Source organism: Entelurus aequoreus, linkage group LG09 (assembly GCF_033978785.1).
Source record: "Entelurus aequoreus isolate RoL-2023_Sb linkage group LG09, RoL_Eaeq_v1.1, whole genome shotgun sequence".
In the NCBI taxonomy this organism is placed as follows: Eukaryota; Metazoa; Chordata; class Actinopteri; order Syngnathiformes; family Syngnathidae; genus Entelurus; species Entelurus aequoreus.
This window is the reverse complement of record NC_084739.1, coordinates 66,305,820-66,326,726: the sequence shown is the minus strand read 5'-3', so window position 1 is coordinate 66,326,726 and position 20,907 is coordinate 66,305,820. Positions and strand designations below refer to the sequence as shown.

General features: G+C 41.8%; 1 protein-coding gene across 1 annotated transcript; it reads left to right on the top strand.

The window, feature by feature from the left end:
- The first annotated feature begins 683 nt into the window (after positions 1–683).
- On the top strand, positions 684–20,826 carry LOC133657633 (max-interacting protein 1-like). Its single transcript, XM_062059198.1, has 6 exons — positions 684–1,042; positions 6,703–6,805; positions 6,941–6,970; positions 16,135–16,249; positions 18,976–19,150; positions 19,621–20,826. Exons 1-6 carry the CDS (start codon positions 850–852, stop codon positions 19,785–19,787), a joined length of 783 nt encoding a protein of 260 aa, XP_061915182.1. The 5' UTR covers positions 684–849; the 3' UTR covers positions 19,788–20,826.
- Positions 20,827–20,907: the final 81 nt, after the last annotated feature.

Here is a 20,907-nt window from a genome sequence, read left to right as displayed (position 1 = left end):
AATATAGTTGTTACACTTGTTACGTTTCCGACTTTTTAGAGCGTAATATTGCCAAAGGCTTTTCGTAACTGTATGACTTTTTACTTGCAGGATTACGACTTTCTGCTGAATCTTTACAACTTAATTGTTTTCATTTTGCTCCTTATTAGTGGTAATATAGTTGTTACACTTGTTACGTTTCCGACTTCTTGGGGTGTAGTATTGCCAAAGGCTTTTCGTAATTGTACGACTTTTTACTTGCAGAATTATGACTTTTTGCTGCATCTTTAAAGTTTAATTGTTTTCATTGTGCTACTTATTAGTGGTAATATAGTTGTTACGTTTCCGACTTTTTGGGGTGTATTATTGCCAAAGGCTTTTCGTAACTGTACGACTTTTTGCTGCATCTTTACAACTTAATTCTTGTCATTTTGCAACTTGTTTCTGGTAAAAATGGACTTTTATTATTTTGAGAGTCATCTTATAATACTTATTTATACAGGTGTATTTTGTTTTGCAGTAAAAAAAATGAATACGTGTCCTGAGTTGATTATAGTTGCAGTATCGATTAGACTTGACACTTCCCACTTCATTTCTCGCGTGTTTGTGTCGCATCCACGATGAGGAAACATGAATTGTGCTTTTGTTCCTCCTCCTCCCTCGCAGCCTTGATGGTGACGAAGTGTCGTGCGGCCCAGCTGACAATGGATGTTAGTGGGAGGGATTACCCAGCAAGTAGGGCAAGTGGCTGAGGGCTAAGGACTGCGATTCCACGCAGCCTCCGTCAGTCATCCGCTCGGTGCGCGCACGGGAGGAAAAAGGCCTGCGTGTTCATCTCCACCCACACACACACACACACACACACACGACATGGTGAAGTGCGTGGGGCAGCGCGGCGAGCTGAAAGGCGATCAGGGACTGTCCGCGGCCGAGATGTCGGACTGCTCCCTGGGCGACGTGTGCCAGTGTCCCGCCATGGCGCGCATCGACACCTTCATGAAGAACGTGCAAGTCCTGCTGGACGCGGCGCGGTACATCGACAAGGTGGAGAAGAGCAGCGGAAGTAAGTGAAGACGTGCGTGCAGGGGTGCACGTCCCGCGTGTGCGTGGGGGGGGGGGGGGGGGGGGGGGGTTGCAGACAACAATAGAGGCGCACGACGCGAGGCCACGGAGAACATTTGCATGTCACCTGCAGCCAGGATGGAGGAATATAGTCTCCGTGTTTACGCGCTGAATGCACCGCGGGAGAACCCGGAAATGAGGCTAAATTTGGACATAAGCCTGCAAATAAATGCATCGCTTGCTGCATTCGCTGCGATCTGACCCCATTTCCACGCCACGACACTCCACGAATCACGCACCAATTGCGCGGTTGTTGGTTTTTTTTTTCACTAACGCGCAAATACACGCATTATTGAGTCAAATAACACCCATTCCTGCAACTATTCTCTCACAAATCCGTATATACAATATTCAAACATTTAAATACCACATTTTTCGACGCCAAATTAAAAAAAATGTGTTGTATATATATTTTAAATAAATATATATATAGACACCGACCAGCTGCGCTTTCTGTATGTTTTTCACATGGGTTCCACATGGAACAGATTGCGGCGTTTTCATTGGTCCACACGCATGTCACTCGCACTCATAGCCAATCACACGCAGGTTCTACTGTGACGTCACCGTATTACCGGAAGAGAGCGAACTTGGGACTTTGTCGGCCCTTTAAACGGCACTGCGGAAATGGAGGATAAAAATGTCCCAAACAGACCGTTTTGGGTATGTGCTCATCCATCCATTTCCTACCGCTTGTCCCTTTTGGGGTCGCGGGGTGTGCTGGAGCCTGTCTCAGCTGCATTCGGGCATGTACTAGTCCAGGGGTCGGCAACCTTTACCACTCAAAGAGCCATTTTGGCAAGTTTCACAAATTATAGAAAGTAATGGGAGCCACAAAAAAAAATTTAAAATTTAAAATGAAAAACACCGCATACAAAGCTTACATGCTTTGTGCTATGTTAACCAGGGGTCTCAGACACACGCACCGGCACGCACTTTAATGTGGAAATTTGATGTTAGTGCAGCCCGCGAGTTTTGAATGAATGTCGCTTGATAGCCGCTTGAAAGCGTCATACTTGCCAACCCTCTAATTTTTCCCGGGAGACTCCCGAATATCAGAGTGTGATGACACTACATTTGGCGCCCTCTACAGTCTGCCCTGACAGTGTACCTGCTCGGCCACAAGTGGAATGCAGCTTTAGCTTGCTCACGTAAGAGACAGCAAGGCTACTAACTCAGCAGCTACACATCTTACACTGACGGTACCAATACCCAGAATCCCATGCAGCCCTAACTCTTCCGCTCAACCAACGCACGGAGAGGGGCGGGGGTTGATGTGTGGGGGGATTTGGTGGTAGCGGGGGTGTATAATGTAGACCGGAAGAGTTAGGGCTGCATGGGATTCTGGGTAATGGTTCTGTTGTGTTTATGTTGTGTTACGGTGGGATGTTCTCCAGAAATGTGTTTTTCATTCTTTTTTGGTGTGGGTTCACAGTGTGGCGCATATTTGTAACGTAACAATGTTAAAGTTGTTTGATATGGCTACCGTCAGTGTAAGCTGTGTGGCTGATGAGTAAGTATGCTTTGCTGTCTCCTGTATGCAAGTAATAACAACATGCAACATGTGGCTGGACTGGCACGCTGTATGTAAATGCTATAGAGGACAATTGCTGCAGTGCAATTAGGGCACGCCCTTTATTTAGTAAGTAAGAGTGTAAATAGGATTATTTTTTCCCTGGGAGTAATCTATGAGAGACACTGAGATCCATAAATCTCCTGGGAAAATCGGGGGGGTCGGCATGTATGTAGCTGAGCCGCATCAGAGTGGTCAAGGAGCCGCATGCGGCTCCGGAGCCGCGGGTTGCCGACCCCTGTACTAGTCTAATTTGTGTCTGTGTTTTGTATTGCTTTAAATACTCGTACAGACACACATTTATGCAACTCTATTCTCTCACAAATTCGTACATACAGTATTCAAACATTTAAATACCGCATTTTTCGACGCCAATTTTATTTTTTAAAATAAATATATATATATATAAAGACACCGACCAGCTGCGCTTCCTGTATGTGTTTTTCACATGGGTTCCACATGGAACAGATTGCGGGGTTTTCATTGGTCCACACGCATGTCACTCGCGCTGATAACCAATCATGCGCAGGTTTGACTGTGACGTCACCGTATTACCGAAAGAGAGTGAACTTGGGACTTGTCGGCCCTTTAAATCATAGACATCTTCTAAGGGTACGCAACATGGAGCGCTACTGCCTACTGGCGCTGACGAGACGCGGGGCCGCCATCTTGGAGTGGTGATCCGCTCCACTCAGTGCAATTCATTTGGCAGGAGCAATGAACTGTCAACGCATTTCATTCATCTTACCTCACTGAATACCACTGATTTTCACCCGCTTTTTTTTGTCATACGTGTAGCTATGATAAAGGACACATGTTTTATTATCCATAGTTTGCTTAATAGTAATAAAACATTCTTATATGCTATAAGTGACCAGACGTCCGAGATCAAAACTGGGAATATAATCCCAGAGAAGGGGGGGAAAAAAGGGTCAGCTATTTTTAAATTGAAGAAACAATATGATTTGGTTATATATACATGCGTATATCCTACATAAACAATGTATGAATACATTAGATAGCTGCAACAACAGCAGAGAGTTCATTCTGTCTTGACACTTTGTATTGATATTTTGTTTTACATTCTTCCCTTAAATGATCATGTTTACAGTGATTGTTTTATATGTATTTTGCCAAATACTTAAACATAAACATATATAAACACCTGAAAGTCTTTACATCAGCTAAAACCACCAATCTGTTTCACCGGATTCAGAATGAAACCAAATTCTGTTTTACCCAACAATGTTAGTATTAGAATATTGTTACTTGAAGACTTATTCCTGGTTACAATTATACTGTTAAGAAAGTATTGTCTTATACTTTGCCTAAAATGAATGCATCATAATCAGTGGCGGCTGGTGAATTTTGTTTTAGGTGGGGCTGAAAGTTTGGGTTGTTTCTTTCTGTTATTAATATTTCTGGTTCCTACATTATATATCAATATAGATCAATACAGTCTGCAGGGATACAGTCCGTAAGCACACATGATTGTATTTTTTATGACAAAAAAAAATAAAAATGTGTGTATATATATATATATATATATATATATATATATATATATATATATATATATATATATATATATATATATATATTACCAAATAGTAGCCCGGGCGTTTATTTCACAAAATGGGGTCATAAATTTATTTTTGCACCAGCCTGCACCAGGCCATTATTTGGTTACAATGGTTACTGTTCAGTATTTTTTTTTTCGTACAAAAAACTTTAAATGTAAAAGCTATTGTAAACATACAAACAAAAAAACAATAGACCAACATGAGGTAGGCTATCAAAAGACAAGAGATCAACAAGGCCTCAACATGGCAGTAGTGCAACAATTGTCAAATAGAATACCAATACTAAAAATAAATAAACTTTTTAAATAAAGCAGCCTACCGGGAAAAATAAAATTATGGTACCAAGTACTCAAGTATAAAACCCACCATCAAAACAGAACAATAATTCTGTCACTTAAATAAAATAAAGGCTACAGTACTCCAAGTTATAAATAAAGCAGCATACAGGAAAAATAAAATTATGGTACCAAGTACTCTATAAAACCATCAAAACAATAATACTGCAGCAAATGCAACCCCAGTAGTATTTTAATCTAAATTATGCAAATAACAGCCCATGGGCGGCTATTTGGACATAGGCGGTTATTAGGAAGAGGCGGTTAATTCACAAAATGGGGTCAGACCTATATATATATATATATATATATATATATATATATATATATATATATATATATATATATATATATATATATATATATATATATATATATATATATATATATATATATATATATGGACTAGTTTTTGCAGTAGGTTCTTAAAACTACATAGTGCTTCTGTCATGTAGAGGATCTTGAACTAGTTTTTGGAGTAGGTTCTTAAAATAACATAGTGCTCCTGCCATGTAGAAGATCTTGGACTACTTTTTGCCGTAGGTTCTTAAAACAGCAACATGTTTTCATCATATAAAAGATTTGGGACTAGTTTTTTGCAGTAGGTTCCTAAAACAGCGCGACTGCTTCTGTCATGTAGAGGATCTTGAACTATTTTTTTGGAGTAGGTTCTTAAAACTACATAGTGATTCTGTCATGTAGAGCAGTGGTCCCCAACCTTTTTGTAACTGCGGACCTGTAAAGGCTTGAAAATTTGGCCCACGGACCGGAGGGGGATGGGATTTTTATTTTATTTTACTTTTTGTCATAAAAAAATACAATCATGTGTGCTTACGGACTGTATCCCTGCAGACTATATTGGTCTATATTGATTACTTACAGATGTTAATAACAGAAATAAACAATCCTTTTGTGTGGGGGAGGGGTTTTTTTTGGGTTGGTGCACTAATTGTAAGTGTATCTTGTGTTTTTTATGTTGATTTAATAAAAAATAAAAAAAAACATTTTTATTTATTTCTTGTGCGGTTGGGGACCACTGATAGTGAAGGGAAATGTGGCCCCCAAAATAATGTAATTGAATATCTGTGCTGTAGTGTTTACAAGGGACATGAAACACTCGCTTAAAGGGAAACTTCGGTTTTTTTCAACCTGGGCCCTGTTTTCATAATTTTTTCTGTATATGTGAGTGCTGGATAAAACATTTTTTGAGGTCGCGCCAGTATTGAGCAGGGCAGGCAGCCTCCAGCCCAGCTAACGCTCGTACACAGGGCAACTGGCTCTCGTCAAAATTCGGCCTATAAACATGCATTTTTTTCACACTGACAGGCTCAGATAGTTACAATGAGTGTCCGACAACATACTAGAAAGGAGAAATTAACGTATGTCTCTACCTTTAGCTGGAGATCGCTGTTTGTTGTGAGCTGTGTCCAAATCTCACCACGCTACAAATCTCGTTCCGAAATCTCGCGATAACTCGCGACAAAACACCGGTGGAAAAACAGTTACCTGACTGAGGTGAAGAGAGATGACTGAAGTGATTTTCTGTTGGATTACCGAAGACTGTTATTTTAGTTTTATAGAAAAGTTTGTTTGTTTGTCTGTCATGGCTGAATTTTTGCCTGATGTGGACGATTTGATTTGTCGCGAGTTATCGCGAGATTTCGGAACGAGATTTGTAGCGTGGTGAGATTTGGACACAGCTCACAACAAACAGCGATCTCCAGCTAAAGGTAGAGACATACGTTAATTTCTCCTTTCTAGTATGTTGTCGGACACTCATTGTAACTATCTGAGCCTGTCAGTGTGAAAAAAATGCATGTTTATAGGCCGAATTTTGACGAGAGCCAGTTGCCCTGTGTACGAGCGTTAGCTGGGCTGGAGGCTGCCTGCCCTGCTCAATACTGGCGCGACCTCAAAAAATGTTTTATCCAGCACTCACATATACAGAAAAAATTATGAAAACAGGGCCCAGGTTGAAAAAAACCGAAGTTTCCCTTTAATATCTAGGTCACAGCACGATGCTAACCAGATTGAATGACGACAGCAGGCGTTACACACAACTCTTGTTTCAAGATGATGCGTCTTGTAATATTTGTTTTTAATCCCGCAGAATGTGAGCATGGCTACGCTTCCGCCTACCCCGCCAGCCGGACGGAGCACCCGCCCAAACAGCGTAAATTCAAGAATAGGAAACTGGACAACATTCACAATAGGTGAGTTGAACAGCCAACATGACTTATTTTGAATAGAGTTTTTGTACACTGACTTGGCATTTATAGAGTGTTGCAGCATGTGTGGTTTTTGTCTGCATATTTAAAATGTGATGTGTACGTTTGCACTCCCGACAGGTCAGCTCACAATGAACTGGAAAAGAATAGGTGAGTTACACACGCTTAAACACGCTTACATATATTGCTTAATATTGTACACACTAGGGGTGTAACGGTACGTGTATTTGTATTGAACCTTTTCGGTACGGGGGTTCTGGTTCGGAGGTGTACCGAACAAGTTTCCACACGGACATATTAAGTAGCGTAACGCACGTTGTGTAAACAATGCACACCGAGGCACAACACACGGCATGCTAGCAGCTAACGAGCTAGGATAGACTGACCATACGTCCTCTTTTCACCGGACATGTCCTCTTTTGCGTAGCTGTCAGGGCGGAGTTTCTTAAATGCCTCAAATGTCCGGCATTTTGAGTTAGGGTTGCGTGTATTTTCAATGTACGTTCAGGGTTAAGAAGGGGTTAAAAACAAAACAAATTGTGCGCGCAGCAGCATTGGTGAGAGAGAGAGAGAGTTATGATAAATGCGCATGCGTCACCAGGCTCTGCTTTTTATCCATAGATTTATCACATTTCATTTTTTATTATCTATAGCAGGGGTGTCAAAAGTGTGCCATTTGCGGCCCACAGCTAATGTTTTATAGGCCCACGTCACATTCTAAAAATACTATTAAAATAAACAAAAACATAACAAAAGTGAAATAAAAAAGCTTAAAGGTTAACTGTAATTTAGAACAAGTTGCAATGTTGACTAATAAAACAAAGCTGCTTTTTTTCTTTCAAACTGTCATTGCTCGAAACATAATATAGAATCAAAATCAATGTTATTATGAATTATTGACCTATCCAAGGTTCCCATTACTTCACATCAAATATTCCACTAAGAAAAATATTTTTGGTGGAAGATTTTGCAAATTTGGTAAATAAATAACCCCAAAATGTATATTTTGTTGTTTTTTTACTGTACCGAAAATGAACCGAACCGTGACCTCTAAACCGAGGTACGTACCGAACCGAAATTTTTGTGTACCGTTAAACCCCTAGTACACACTAGGGTTGTACGGTATACCAGTACTAGTATAGTGTCGCGGGACTAATGAATCAAAAACGGTACTAAACTCTTTTTGAAAAGTATCGGTTCACTGCATATTTTTTTTTACAGGCATGACGGCACATCGCTGGTTTTACGAGCAGATTAGCATGTTCGGCAGCGCGCGCACACAGAGTACTTACAAGCAGACACAGTGTGTAGACAGAAAAGGGAGAACGGACGCATTTTGGTGTAAAAAGTAGAGATAAAGGTGAAGTTATAAGACTGAAACACCCTCAGGGAGAGCTGCTTTAATTAAGACATGGCTAACTAGCTAGCAGCTAATGACTGTTTTAGCTACTTCTAAATCACTAATCCTGGCCTGCATGGCGACAAATAAAGTGAGTTTTTCTACAAGTATCATTATGACTGGAGGATGAAGAATAGCACCTTGGGAGGATACAATAGCTCACCGGCGTCACAATGTAAAGAAATGCCATGGGTGGATCTACACCGGACACCCACTGTAATGATACCAAGTACAAAATCGTGTCATGACTATATCGATATTTTTTATCGGCACAAAATCTTTTTTCCTTTTAAAAAAAGAGTCATATTATGTTTATAAACTTAGGAAATCCGTCCTTTGAATTATGACCAATGTATGATCCTATATATACACAATATAACATACATCCATAAACGTGGATGCATATGCAAAAGTGCAATATATTTATCTGTACAATAATCTATTTATTTATATCCGCACCTTATTACTCTTTTATCCTGCACTACAACCAGCTTATGCAACAAAATGTCGTTCTTATCTGTACTGTAAAGTTCAAATTTGAATGACAATAAAAGGAAGTCTCGGTCTAAAGTCTCTCTGTAACTACTTGGTATCGGATTAAAACCTAAATGTGTGGTATCATCCAAAACTAATGTCAAGTATCGAAGAAGAGAAGAATAAGTGATTATTACATTTTAACAGAAGTGTAGATAGAACATGTTAAAACAGAAAATAAGCAGATATTAACAGTAAATTAACACGTAGAATAATAATCAATTTTTACAGTTTGTCCCTCATAATGTTGATAAATGACACAATATCAATCAATGTTTACTTATATAACTCGAAATCACGAGTGTCTCAAAGGGCTGCACAAGCCACAACAACATCCTCGGCTCAGATCCCACATCAGGGCAAGGAAAAACTCAACCCAGTGGGATGACAATGAGAAACCTTGGAGAGGAACCCCTCTAGGGCGACCGGTGCAATGGAAGTCAAGTGGATCTAACATAATATTGTGATAATCCAGTCCATAGTGGATCTAACATAATAGTGTGAGAGTCCAGTCCATAGTGGATCTAACATAATAGTGAGAGTCCAGTCCATAGTGGATCTAACATAATAGTGTGAGTCCAGTCCATAGTGGATCTAACATAATAGTGAGAGTCCAGTCCATAGTGGATCTAACATAATAGTGAGAGTCCAGTCCATAGTGGATCTAACATAATAGTGTGAGAGTCCAGTCCATAGTGGATCTAACATAATAGTGAGAGTCCAGTCCATAGTGGATCTAACATAATAGTGAGAGTCCAGTCCATAGTGGATCTAACATAATAGTGTGAGAGTCCAGTCCATAGTGGATCTAACATAATAGCGTGAGAGTCCAGTCCATAGTGGATCTAACATAATAGTGAGAGTCCAGTCCATAGTGGATCTAACATAATACTGAGAATCCAGTCCATAGTGGATCCAACATAATAGTGTGAGAGTCCGGTCCATAGTGGATCTAACAAAATAGTGTGAGAGTCCGGTCCATAGTGGATCTAACAAAATAGTGTGAGAGTCCGGTCCGTACTGGATCTAACATAATATTGTGAGAGTCCAGTCCATAGTGGATCTAACATAATAGTGAGAGTCCAGTCCATAGTGGATCTAACATAATAGTGAGAGTCCAGTCCATAGTGGATCTAACATAATAGTGAGAGTCCAGTCCATAGTGGATCTAACATAATAGTGTGAGAGTCCAGTCCATAGTGGATCTAACATAATAGTGAGAGTCCAGTCCATAGTGGATCTAACATAATAGTGAGAGTCCAGTCCATAGTGGATCTAACATGATAGTGTGAGAGTCCAGTCCATAGTGGATCTAACATAATAGTGTGAGAGTCCAGTCCATAGTGGATCTAACATAATAGTGAGAGTCCAGTCCATAGTGGATCTAACATAATAGTGAGAGTCCAGTCCATAGTGGATCTAACATAATAGTGAGAGTCTATACGTCAGCAGACTAATTAGGAGTCTTTGTTTGTTTACTTACTACTAAAAGACAAGTTGTCTAGTATGTTCACTATTTTATTTAAGGACTAAATTACAATAATAAACATATGTTTCATGTACCCTAAGATTTTTTGTTAAAATAGCCAATAATGAAATTTTTTGTGGTCCCCTTTATGTAGAAAAGTATCAAAATACATTTTGGTACCGAGACAACCCGAGCACACACACTATTTTAGTATTTACCGTGGTGTCCAGGACGGGATAAAAACATTATTTTCACACTCCTTTACAGAATTAAGTGGACAAATACTGGCAATTAATGACTGCTTCATTCTAATCACCAACACAACATGTTATCCTTAATGACAGCTTGTAATCACCTTTGTCGGGGGGGTGTAGCCCTTAGCGACGTTTGGTGTGCAGCCTCTGTAGCCAGGAGTAGCGACACAGTCCTCGGAGGACTCGCAGACATCTCCCCAGTCAGCAAATGTGAAGCATCTGTTCCCAGACAACAGGACTGCTGCTGCTGAAGAATGAGGCGGACATTTCTGGGAGCAGATGACAAGTGTCAGGATGCATGAATGCCAACATGTCATGTTTGGCAAACACAGCAAATGTGCTGCTCCGAGAGTCGCCCAAAGGTGAACATTTGAGATGAAACGGTGGTTAATAGATGACATCATAGCTTGACCTATATACAGCGTCGTCACAATACGTTGTGGTTTGCAGCAGTTAAGTGCGATGAACTTAACTGGACTCTCACACTATTATGTTAGATCCACTATGGACTGGACTCTCACACTATTATGTTAGATCCACTATGGACTGGACTCTCACACTATTATGTTAGATCCACCATGGACTGGACTCTCACACTATTATGTTAGATCCACTATGGACTGGACTCTCACACTATTATGTTAGATCCACCATGGACTGGACTCTCACACTATTATGTTAGATCCACCATGGACTGGACTCTCACACTATTATGTTAGATCCACTATGGACTGGACTCTCACACTATTATGTTAGATCCACCATGGACTGGACTCTCACACTATTATGTTAGATCCACTATGGACTGGACTCTCACACTATTATGTTGGATCCACTATGGACTGGACTCTCACTATTATTTTAGATCCACTATGGACTGGACTCTCACACTATCATGTTAGATCCACCATGGACTGGACACTCACACTATTATGTTAGATCCACTATGGACTGGACTCTCACTATTATGTTAGATCCACTATGGACTGGACTCTCACTATTATGTTAGATCCACCATGGACTGGACTCTCACACTATTATGTTAGATCCACTATGGACTGGACTCACACTATTATGTTAGATCCACCATGGACTGGACTCTCACTATTATGTTAGATCCACTATGGACTGGACACTCACACTATTATGTTAGATCCACCATGGACTGGACTCTCACACTATTATGTTAGATCCACTATGGACTGGACTCTCACACTATTATGTTAGATCCACTATGGACTGGACTCTCACTATTATTTTATATCCACTATGGACTGGACTCTCACACTATAATGTTAGATCCACCATGGACTGGACTCTCACTATTATGTTAGATCCACTATGGACTGGACACTCACACTATTATGTTAGATCCACTATGGACTGGACTCTCACTATTATGTTAGATCCACTATGGACTGGACTCTCACTATTATGTTAGATCCACCATGGACTGGACTCTCACACTATTATGTTAGATCCACTATGGACTGGACTCTCACACTATTATGTTAGATCCACAATGGACTGGACTCTCACTATTATGTTAGATCCACTGTGGACTGGACTCTCACTATTATGTTAGATCCACCATGGACTGGACTCTCACACTATTATGTTAGATCCACCATGGACTGGACTCTCACTATTATGTTAGATCCACCATGGACTGGACTCTCACACTATTATGTTAGATCCACTATGGACTGGACACTCACACTATTATGTTAGATCCACTATGGACTGGACTCTCACACTATTATGTTAGATCCACTATGGACTGGACTCTCACTATTATGTTAGATCCACTATGGACTGGACTCTCACTATTATGTTAGATCCACTATGGACTGTACTCTCACACTATATTATGTTAGATCCACTATGGACTGTACTCTCACACTATTATGTTAGATCCACTATGGACTGGACTCTCACACTATATTATGTTAGATCCACTATGGACTGTACTCTCACACTATTATGTTAGATCCACTATGGACTGGACTCTCACACTATATTATGTTAGATCCACTATGGACTGTACTCTCACACTATTATGTTAGATCCACTATGGACTAGACTCTCACACTATTATGTTACATCCACTATGGACTAGACTCTCACACTATTATGTTACATCCACTATGGACTAGACTCTCACACTAATATGTTAGACCCACTCAACGTCCATTGCACCGGTCTCTCCTAAAGGGGGAGGGTGGGGGGGAGGCCACATCTGCAGGCCCCTCCAAGGTTTTTCATTGTCATCCCACTGGGTTGAGTTTTTCCTTGCCCTGATGTGGGATCTGAACCGAGGATGTCGTTGTGGCTTGTGCAGCCCTTTGAGACACTTGTGATTTAGGGCTATATGAGTAAACATTGATTGAAACATTGAATAAAGTCAAATACCAAAAAGGCAACAGAAGGCAAATCCAACATTTCTCTTTTCTAAGTCAACAATATGATTTGCCTGAGTGGTTAGACAGGACAGATTTGAAAACAACAACAAAATACCGGTACTAGTATAGTAACGCAATACTAATGAATCAAAAACGATACTATATTCTGTTTGAAAAGTACCGGGTTTCCATTAAAAAAAAAACATTTTTAACTAGCATGACGGCGAGTCGTCACGTGGTGACATTGCTGGGTTTTTTTTTTTTTTAGCAGAGGAGCATGTTCGGCAGCGCACACACACTGAGTACTTACAAGCAGACACAGAGTGTAGACAGAAAAGGGAGAACGGACGCATTTTGGTGTAAAAAGTAAAGATAAAGGTGAAGTTATAACTAGGGAAGTTCGATAATATCGGACAGACGATATTATCGGCCGATAAATGCTTTAAAATGTAATATCGGAAATTATCGGTTTCATAATTATCGGTATCGGTTTCATAAAGTAAAATGTATGACTTTTTAAAACGCCGTTGTGTACACGGACGTAGGGAGAAGTACAGAGCGCCAATAAACCTTAAAGTCACTGCCTTTGCGTGCCGGTCCAGTCACATAATATCTACGGCTTTTCACACACACAAGTGAATGCAAGGCATACTTGGTCAACAGCCATACAGGTCATACTGAGGGTGACCGTATAAACAACTTTAACACTGTTATATGCGCCACACTGTGAACCCACACCAAACAAGAATGACAAACTTCCGCACCGTAACACAACATAAACACAACAGAACAAATACCCAGAACCCCTTGCAGCAATAACTCTTCCGGGACGCTACAATATACACCCCCCACCACCTCAACCTCCTCATGCTCTCTCAGGGAGAGCATGTCCCAAATTCCAAGCTGCTGTTTTTAGGCATGTTAAAAAAAATAATGCACTTTGTGACTTCAATAATAAATATGGCAGTGCCATGTTGGCCCTTTTTTTTTTCCATAACTTGAATTGATTTATTTTGGAAAACCTTGTTACATTGTTTAATGCATCCAGCGGGGAATCACAACAAAATTAGGCATAATAATGCGTTAATTTCACGACTGTATATATCGGCATCGGTTGATATCGGAATCGGTAATTAGAGTTGGACAATATCGGAATATCAGATATCGGCAAAAAAGCCATTATCGTACATCTGTAGTTATAACACTGGAACACCCTCAGGAAGAGGTGCTTTAATTAAGACATGGCTAGCTAGTTAGCAGCTAACATTCATTCGCAGGTGACAGTGTTTTAGCTACTTCTAAATCACTAATCCTTGTCTCCGTGGCGACAAATAGCCTTCAGTAAAATGATTCATACACTTGTTTTAGAATACTGAATGACTCATTTTAATTGTCAGTCATTTTCTTAAACAGTTTGCAATGGCAGTTTTGTTGCGATTGCTATGTATAGTTTGTTAGTTTATTATTTCTTTGGTCAGTGGTCAACAAAATAAACAAACAGTTTTACATAAACAAACAGTCGTACGTTCATAAATTGAAAATGTTGCAGACCGAAAGGGTTTAGGCTGAAGTTGAACACTTATTGCGCCTAACCCTATAAACTATGTCGAATACAAGATGAGCTTCCTAAAAATATAACATTTCCTTTGCACAACATATTATAAATACACCTTGTACACAACATAAACACTGTTCAATTATATACACAGTAAAGACATGTGAAATATCCTTGTTAAACCTTTGTACCAATTAATTATATACTATATACAAACAATTATACTTCCATTATTATGTATATCCCACATTTACTTTGTAATTAACAATAATCATAGCATTAACTATTGTGTTGATTCAAGAGTGATATCTTTTTCCAATACATTGGTCTTAAAGTGTTTTTTAAATGTGTGAATGGAACTGGAACATTTTAAGGAATCATCCAAACTAATGACACCTACACTATTTTGCCAAAAGTATTTGGCCACCCATCCAAATGATGAGAATCAGGTGTCCAAAATCAAGCACTTAGGCATGGAGACTGTTTCTACAAACATTTGTGAAAGAATGGGCCGCTCTCAGTGATTTCCAGCGTGGAACTGTCATAGGATGCCACCTGTGCAACAAATCCGGTCGTGAAATTTCCTCGCTCCTAAATATTCCAGTCAACTTTATTATAAAAAAATGGAAGAGTTTGGGAACAACAGCAACTCAGCCACCAAGTGGTAGGCCATGTAAACTGACAGAGGTCAGCATAGTGCAAAGACTTTCTGCACAGTCAGTTGCTACAGAGCTCCAAATGTCATGTGACCTTCCAATTAGCCCACGTACATTACGCAGAGAGCTTCATGGAATTGGTTTCCATGGCCGAGCAGCAGCATCTAAGCCATACATCACCAAGTCCATTGCAAAGTGGTGTAAAGCATGTTGCCACTGGACTCTAGAGCAGTGGAGACGCCTTCTCTGGACTGATGAATCACACTTTTCCATCTGACAATCTGATGGACCAGTCTGGGTTTGGAGGTTGCCAGGAGAACGCTACATTTCCGACTGCATTGTGCCGAGTGTGAAATTTGGTGGAGGAGGAATTATGGCGTGTGGTTGGTTTTTCAGGAGTTGGGCTTGGGCCCCTTAGTTCCAGTGAAAGGAACTTTGAATGCTCCAGGATACCAAAACATTTTGGACAATTCCATGCTCTTAACTTTGTGGGAACAGTTTGGAGTGGGCCCCTTCCGCTTCCAACATGACTGTGCACAAAGCAAGGTCCATAAAGACATGGATGACATAGTCTGGTGCGAATGAACTTGACTGGCCTGCACAGAGTCCTGACCTGAACCCAATAGAACACCTTTGGGATGAATTAGAACGGAGACTGAGAGCCAGGCCTTCTCCACCACCATCAGTGTGTGACCTCACCAACCTCTTTGAATGCTCCAGGATACCAAAACATGTTTGGACAATTCCATGGGATGGCAATTCAAGTTCATATGTGAGTAAAGGCAGGTGCCTGAATACTTTTGGCAATATAGTGTATATTATGAATTATTTAGGAAACTTTACCTTAATAAACATGTTTTTTTTTTGGTCTATGTGAGACTGTCTTATACCAGTACTTTTCATTTAGACAAGATCCCAGTGATTGAGTTACTTTACACAGTGTTCCTGGTAATGATTTACATCACATCACTAGTCGGAGGTGTGGCTTTGCACTGTTTACCTTATTTGATCCTGACCGACTTCGTGCTTGTGTGTCTCCTCCGCAGAAGAGCACATCTCCGCCATTGTTTGGAGAGGTTGAAGTCGCTCATCCCTCTGGGACCAGAATGCACTCGGCACACCACACTGGGACTCCTCAACAAGGCCAAAGCACACATCAAGGTGTGGTAGTCCAAAAACAATATATTATTAACACCTTTTGTGCGGCACCGGCACAATGCAGAAGGTTAATGTGTGTGAACGATAAGGTATTGTCCGTTCAGAATGTTTTTCAAACTAGAGCCCTCAAAATTAACACGTTAATCTGTCATCATTACTGATTCAAAATCCTTGAAAAAAATGTTGCCACATTTTTGGTGGTTGTCTATTGTATTTTCCGGACTCTGGAGTGCACCGGTATATAAGCTGCACCCACTAAATTTAGAAGAAAAACATATTTTTCCGAATGTTAGCTGCACCAAACGATTATCCACAGACACATAAATTGTGAAATTAGTTATTTACACGATGACCTTTTGGTGAATTTTACAAAACAATATAAAAAGAATGCTATGATTGACAGCACTACTTTATGAAGACATTGTGCAAGTGTACATAATATTCCGGCTCATGCGTGTATGATTTATTTAAGAGTAGGGGGACATTTTTCTGTATGTAACCTGTATTTTTCAAAGGGTCCGATTTGATGTACAACGCAAAGACATTAAAAAAACAATGAGTTTCTAACGGATGGTTCCCATGACCTTCCGCCGTGTCTGTCGTCATGGCAACATCCCAGGAAGTGCATCATCGGGATGTTGCAGAGGCTTTTTCTTTTGCCTGTGGCTAATTGTAAGACCTCTTTGTGGCCTTGTAGGTCTACCAGGACATCATGGCTGTGTGTGTGCGTGTGTGTGCACCTTGTTGAGTGGGTCAGTGTACACTAGTGTGTGTGTGTGTGTGGGTGTACTTTGTTGAGTGGGTCAGTGTGCACTAGTGTGTGTGTGTACCTTGTTGAGTGTGTCAGTGTGCACTAGTGTGTGTGTGTACCTTGTTGAGTGGGTCAGTGTGCACTAGTGTGTGTGTGCACCTTGTTGAGAGGGTCTGTGTGCACTAGTGTGTGTGTGTGTGTGTGTGTGTGTGTGTGCACATTGTTGAGAGGGTCAGTGTGCACTAATGTGTGTGTGCACCTTGTTGAGAGGGTCAGTGTGCACTAGTGTGTGTGTGTGCGCACCTTGAGAGGGTCAGTGTGCACTAATGTGTGTGTGCACCTTGTTGAGAGGTTCAGTGTGCACGTGTGTGTGTGTGTGCACCTTGAGTCAGTGTGCACTAGTGTGTGTGTGTGTGTGCACCTTGAGAGTCAGTGTGCACTAGTGTGTGTGTGCACACCTTGTTGAGAGTGTCAGTATGCATTAGTGTGTGTGTGTGTGTGTGCACCTTGTTGAGAGGGTCAGTGTGCACTAGTGTGTGTGTGTGCACCTTGTTGAGTCAGTGTGCACTAGTGTGTGTGTGTGCACCTTGTTGAGTCAGTGTGCACTAGTGTGTGTGTGCACCTTGTTGAGAGGGTCAGTGTGCACTAGTGTGTGCGTGTGCACTTTGTTGAGAGGGTCAGTGTGCACTAATGTGTGTGTGCACCTTGTTGAGAGGGTCAGTGTGCACTAATGTGTGTGTGCACCTTGTTGAGGGTCAGTGTGCACTAGTGTGTGTGTGCACCTTGTTGAGAGGGTCAGTGTGCACTAATGTGTGTGTGCACCTTGAGAGGGTCAGTGTGCACTAGTGTGTGTGTGCACCTTGTTGAGAGGGTCAGTGTGCACTAATGTGTGTGTGCACCTTGTTGAGAGGGTCAGTGTGCACATGTGTGTGTGTGTGCACCTTGAGTCAGTGTGCACAAGTATGTGTGTGTGTGTGCACCTTGTTGAGAGGGTCAGTGTGCACTAGTGTGTGTGCACCTTGTTGAGAGGGTCAGTGTGCACTAGTGTGTGTGTGTGCACCTTGTTGAGGGTCAGTGTGCACTAATGTGTGTGTTCACCTTGTTGAGAGGGTCAGTGTGCACGTGTGTGTGTGTGCACCTTGAGAGAGTCAGTGTACACTAGTGTGTGTGTGTGTGCACCTTGTTGAGAGGGTCAGTGTGCATTAGTGTGTGTGTGTGCACCTTGTTGAGAGGGTCAGTGTGCATTAGTGTGTGTGTGTGTGTGTGCACCTTTTTGAGAGGGTCAGTGTGCACTAGTGTGTGTGTGTGCACCTTGTTGAGTCAGTGTGCACTAGTGTGTGTGTGCACCTTGTTGAGAGGGTCAGTGTGCACTAGTGTGTGTGTGTGCACTTTGTTGAGAGGGTCAGTGTGCACTAGTGTGTGTGTGCACCCTGTTGAGAGGGTCAGTGTGCACTAGTGTGTGTGTGTGTGCACCTTATTGAGAGGGTCAGTGTGCACTAGAGTGTGTGTGTGTTTGTGTGTGTGTGCACCTTGTTGAGAGGGTCAGTGTGCATTAGTGTGTGTGTGCACCTTGTTGATAGGGTCAGTGTGCACTAGTGTGGGTGTGCACCTTGTTGAGAGGGTCAGTGTGCACTAGTGTGTGTGTGTGCACCTTGTTGAGTGGTTCAGTGTACACCAGTGTGTGTGTGCACACCTTGTTGAGTGGGTCAGCATGTGTGTGTGTGTGTAAAGTGCCTCTTCCTGTCAACTGGTGACTCTATGCTGCTGTGAAGTGCAGGACAGGTGTGGTTCCAGGGCTGCTGGGTTGTGGTACTTGGCTGTGGAGCGGGCTGGTTGGAGCAGGTGCAGCCAGCCAGCAGGAAAAGAAAAACACACACACTCTGTATTTAGCTGCAGGAAACAAGGCGTGAACATTCAGATCATATTCAAACGATAACCTTAACTTAAGAGAATGCATTTTTTTCCCCTTCCTCTGCAGAAACTTGAAGAGGCGGACCGAAGGAGCCAACACCAGCTGGACACGTTGGAGAGGGAGCAGAGGTACCTGCAGAGACAACTGGCCCAGCTGCAGACACTCGGGGACAGGGACCGGGTCCGCATGGATAGTCTGGGCTCTCCCATGGACTCTGATGAGCGCTCAGAGTCTGAAAGAGGTAGAGACTTTGCACACTCACTCAGGGGACACAGGCGGACTTTTTTTGTTGTCCTTTCTGTACAATTTTGTCGTATTGTTGGCCATATTTTTTGTTGCGTTATTATTTTGCTCCACGGTCACTTTTAGAACCCACTTTTGGAGTCTGTCCATGGGATGTTACAACAAAACGATGCCCAACCCTCTCCAAAAGAACTATACTAAACTATACTATTAATCATGATACACGCAGCACGTCGTGTGTTAGTACAACTACAGTACATACATTGTCTAGCGAGCTGTGTACACACAAAACATGAAATAATACTTTACAGATACTGTAATGTGATTGTTCATGTTCTTCACTCAGTACAAATTGGTGTTTTATCACAGCAGAAAAACTGTCAATTCCAAATTTTCGCAGCAGAGCCAGAGCACTCTTGTGGCGATTTTCGCAGAATGGCGCCTTCAAAACATGTGCTGTCATTGCAGAGGACATCGAAGTGGACGTGGAGTGCACAGAGTTCTCCCATGGAGAACTGGACAGTGTGAGCAGCGGCGCCACCAGCGACCTGGACGACCAGAGCAGCCGGCAGAGCTCAGCCAGCGACGAAGGCTACTCCACCTGCAGCTTGCTCAAAGTGCCCTTCTCCGCTTGAGGTCAGCGACGCTGGCCGTGCTTTTTATGGCTTTAACAATCACCAGCCTACACACACACACACACACACACTCCAACCTAAACTGTCCACCTAAAAGTACCAGCCTTAAGCTCAACTGTAAACCTGAATGTCTGTTGCCGGAATCAAACACACCTTCACTGGATAGGAACCCAAAAATCAGGGGGCTAAAACTCCAAATCAATCAAGTTGATCCCTCGACAAACCAGCAAAAAAAACAACACTCAAAATACCAGCTTGAAGCTCCAAAACGTTGCCCTTTACCTTCCGAGGGCGACGACGTCTGCATTCCAAAATGTGTTTGACTGCTTCTTACTAGCAGGAGCCACAAGCATCAAACCCTACGTGGCATCTCTTAGTTCTAATTTATTTTGCATACGATGATAGTATTTATTTTTGTCGGATATATTTAACTGCGCCCCCCCTTTAAAACGCACCCCCCCCCCCCCCCCCCACTCCCACTTGGAACGTAATAAGCTATCCACGACTTGTCCAAGCACAAGGCTAAAGCAATAAGGCATCTTTTTAAGTTCTGTCCGTCCTCCAAAGCGTTTAGCGGCCCAATTGCGAGACCGACCTGATGAGTCATAGGTCTGAAAGGTACAAACAAAAAAAGAAGAAGATTGTAAATGGTTTTAAAAAAGCTACTGTGCATGTGTGCTGAAGGTTGTAATGCGCTTTTTTAAACAAGAACGACTTAGTTGTTTCAGTTTGTCAATTATGAGCGTAATCTGCATTTCTCCTTCTGCTCGTGACTCCATCACCACCAAATTGTGTCTTATCGTGGGTGTATGACTCTTGCACAAGTCCCCGCGCACCCGCTCCCCCCCACCCAACATTCTGGGAAAGATGTAAAAATGCACTATAGAATCATTGTTTGGGATTTCACACAAAAAGCACAGCCCTGATGTTTTCTAGTGCGACTGTCAAAACGTGCCCTGCTGATACTTTGGTTCCTGATGACTCTCCCTGGAATCCTAATAAATCTCTTCCAACAACATGTCATCCGCTTGTGTTCAATCTGACCTCTTCTATTATTACACGTGTTTACATTTAAAGGCGATTTCAACGACACGACAGGTTGGGAGAGCAGCTACGAGCC

Coding starts and splice junctions, on each gene's coding strand:
- LOC133657633 (XM_062059198.1), top strand. CDS start 850: ATGGTGAAGTGCGTGGGGCAGCGCGGCGAGCTGAAAGGCGATCAGGGA. Junction 1,043..6,702: donor GGTGGAGAAGAGCAGCGGAA/GTAAGTGAAGAC, acceptor TTAATCCCGCAG/AATGTGAGCATGGCTACGCT. Junction 6,971..16,134: donor AATGAACTGGAAAAGAATAG/GTGAGTTACACA, acceptor TCTCCTCCGCAG/AAGAGCACATCTCCGCCATT.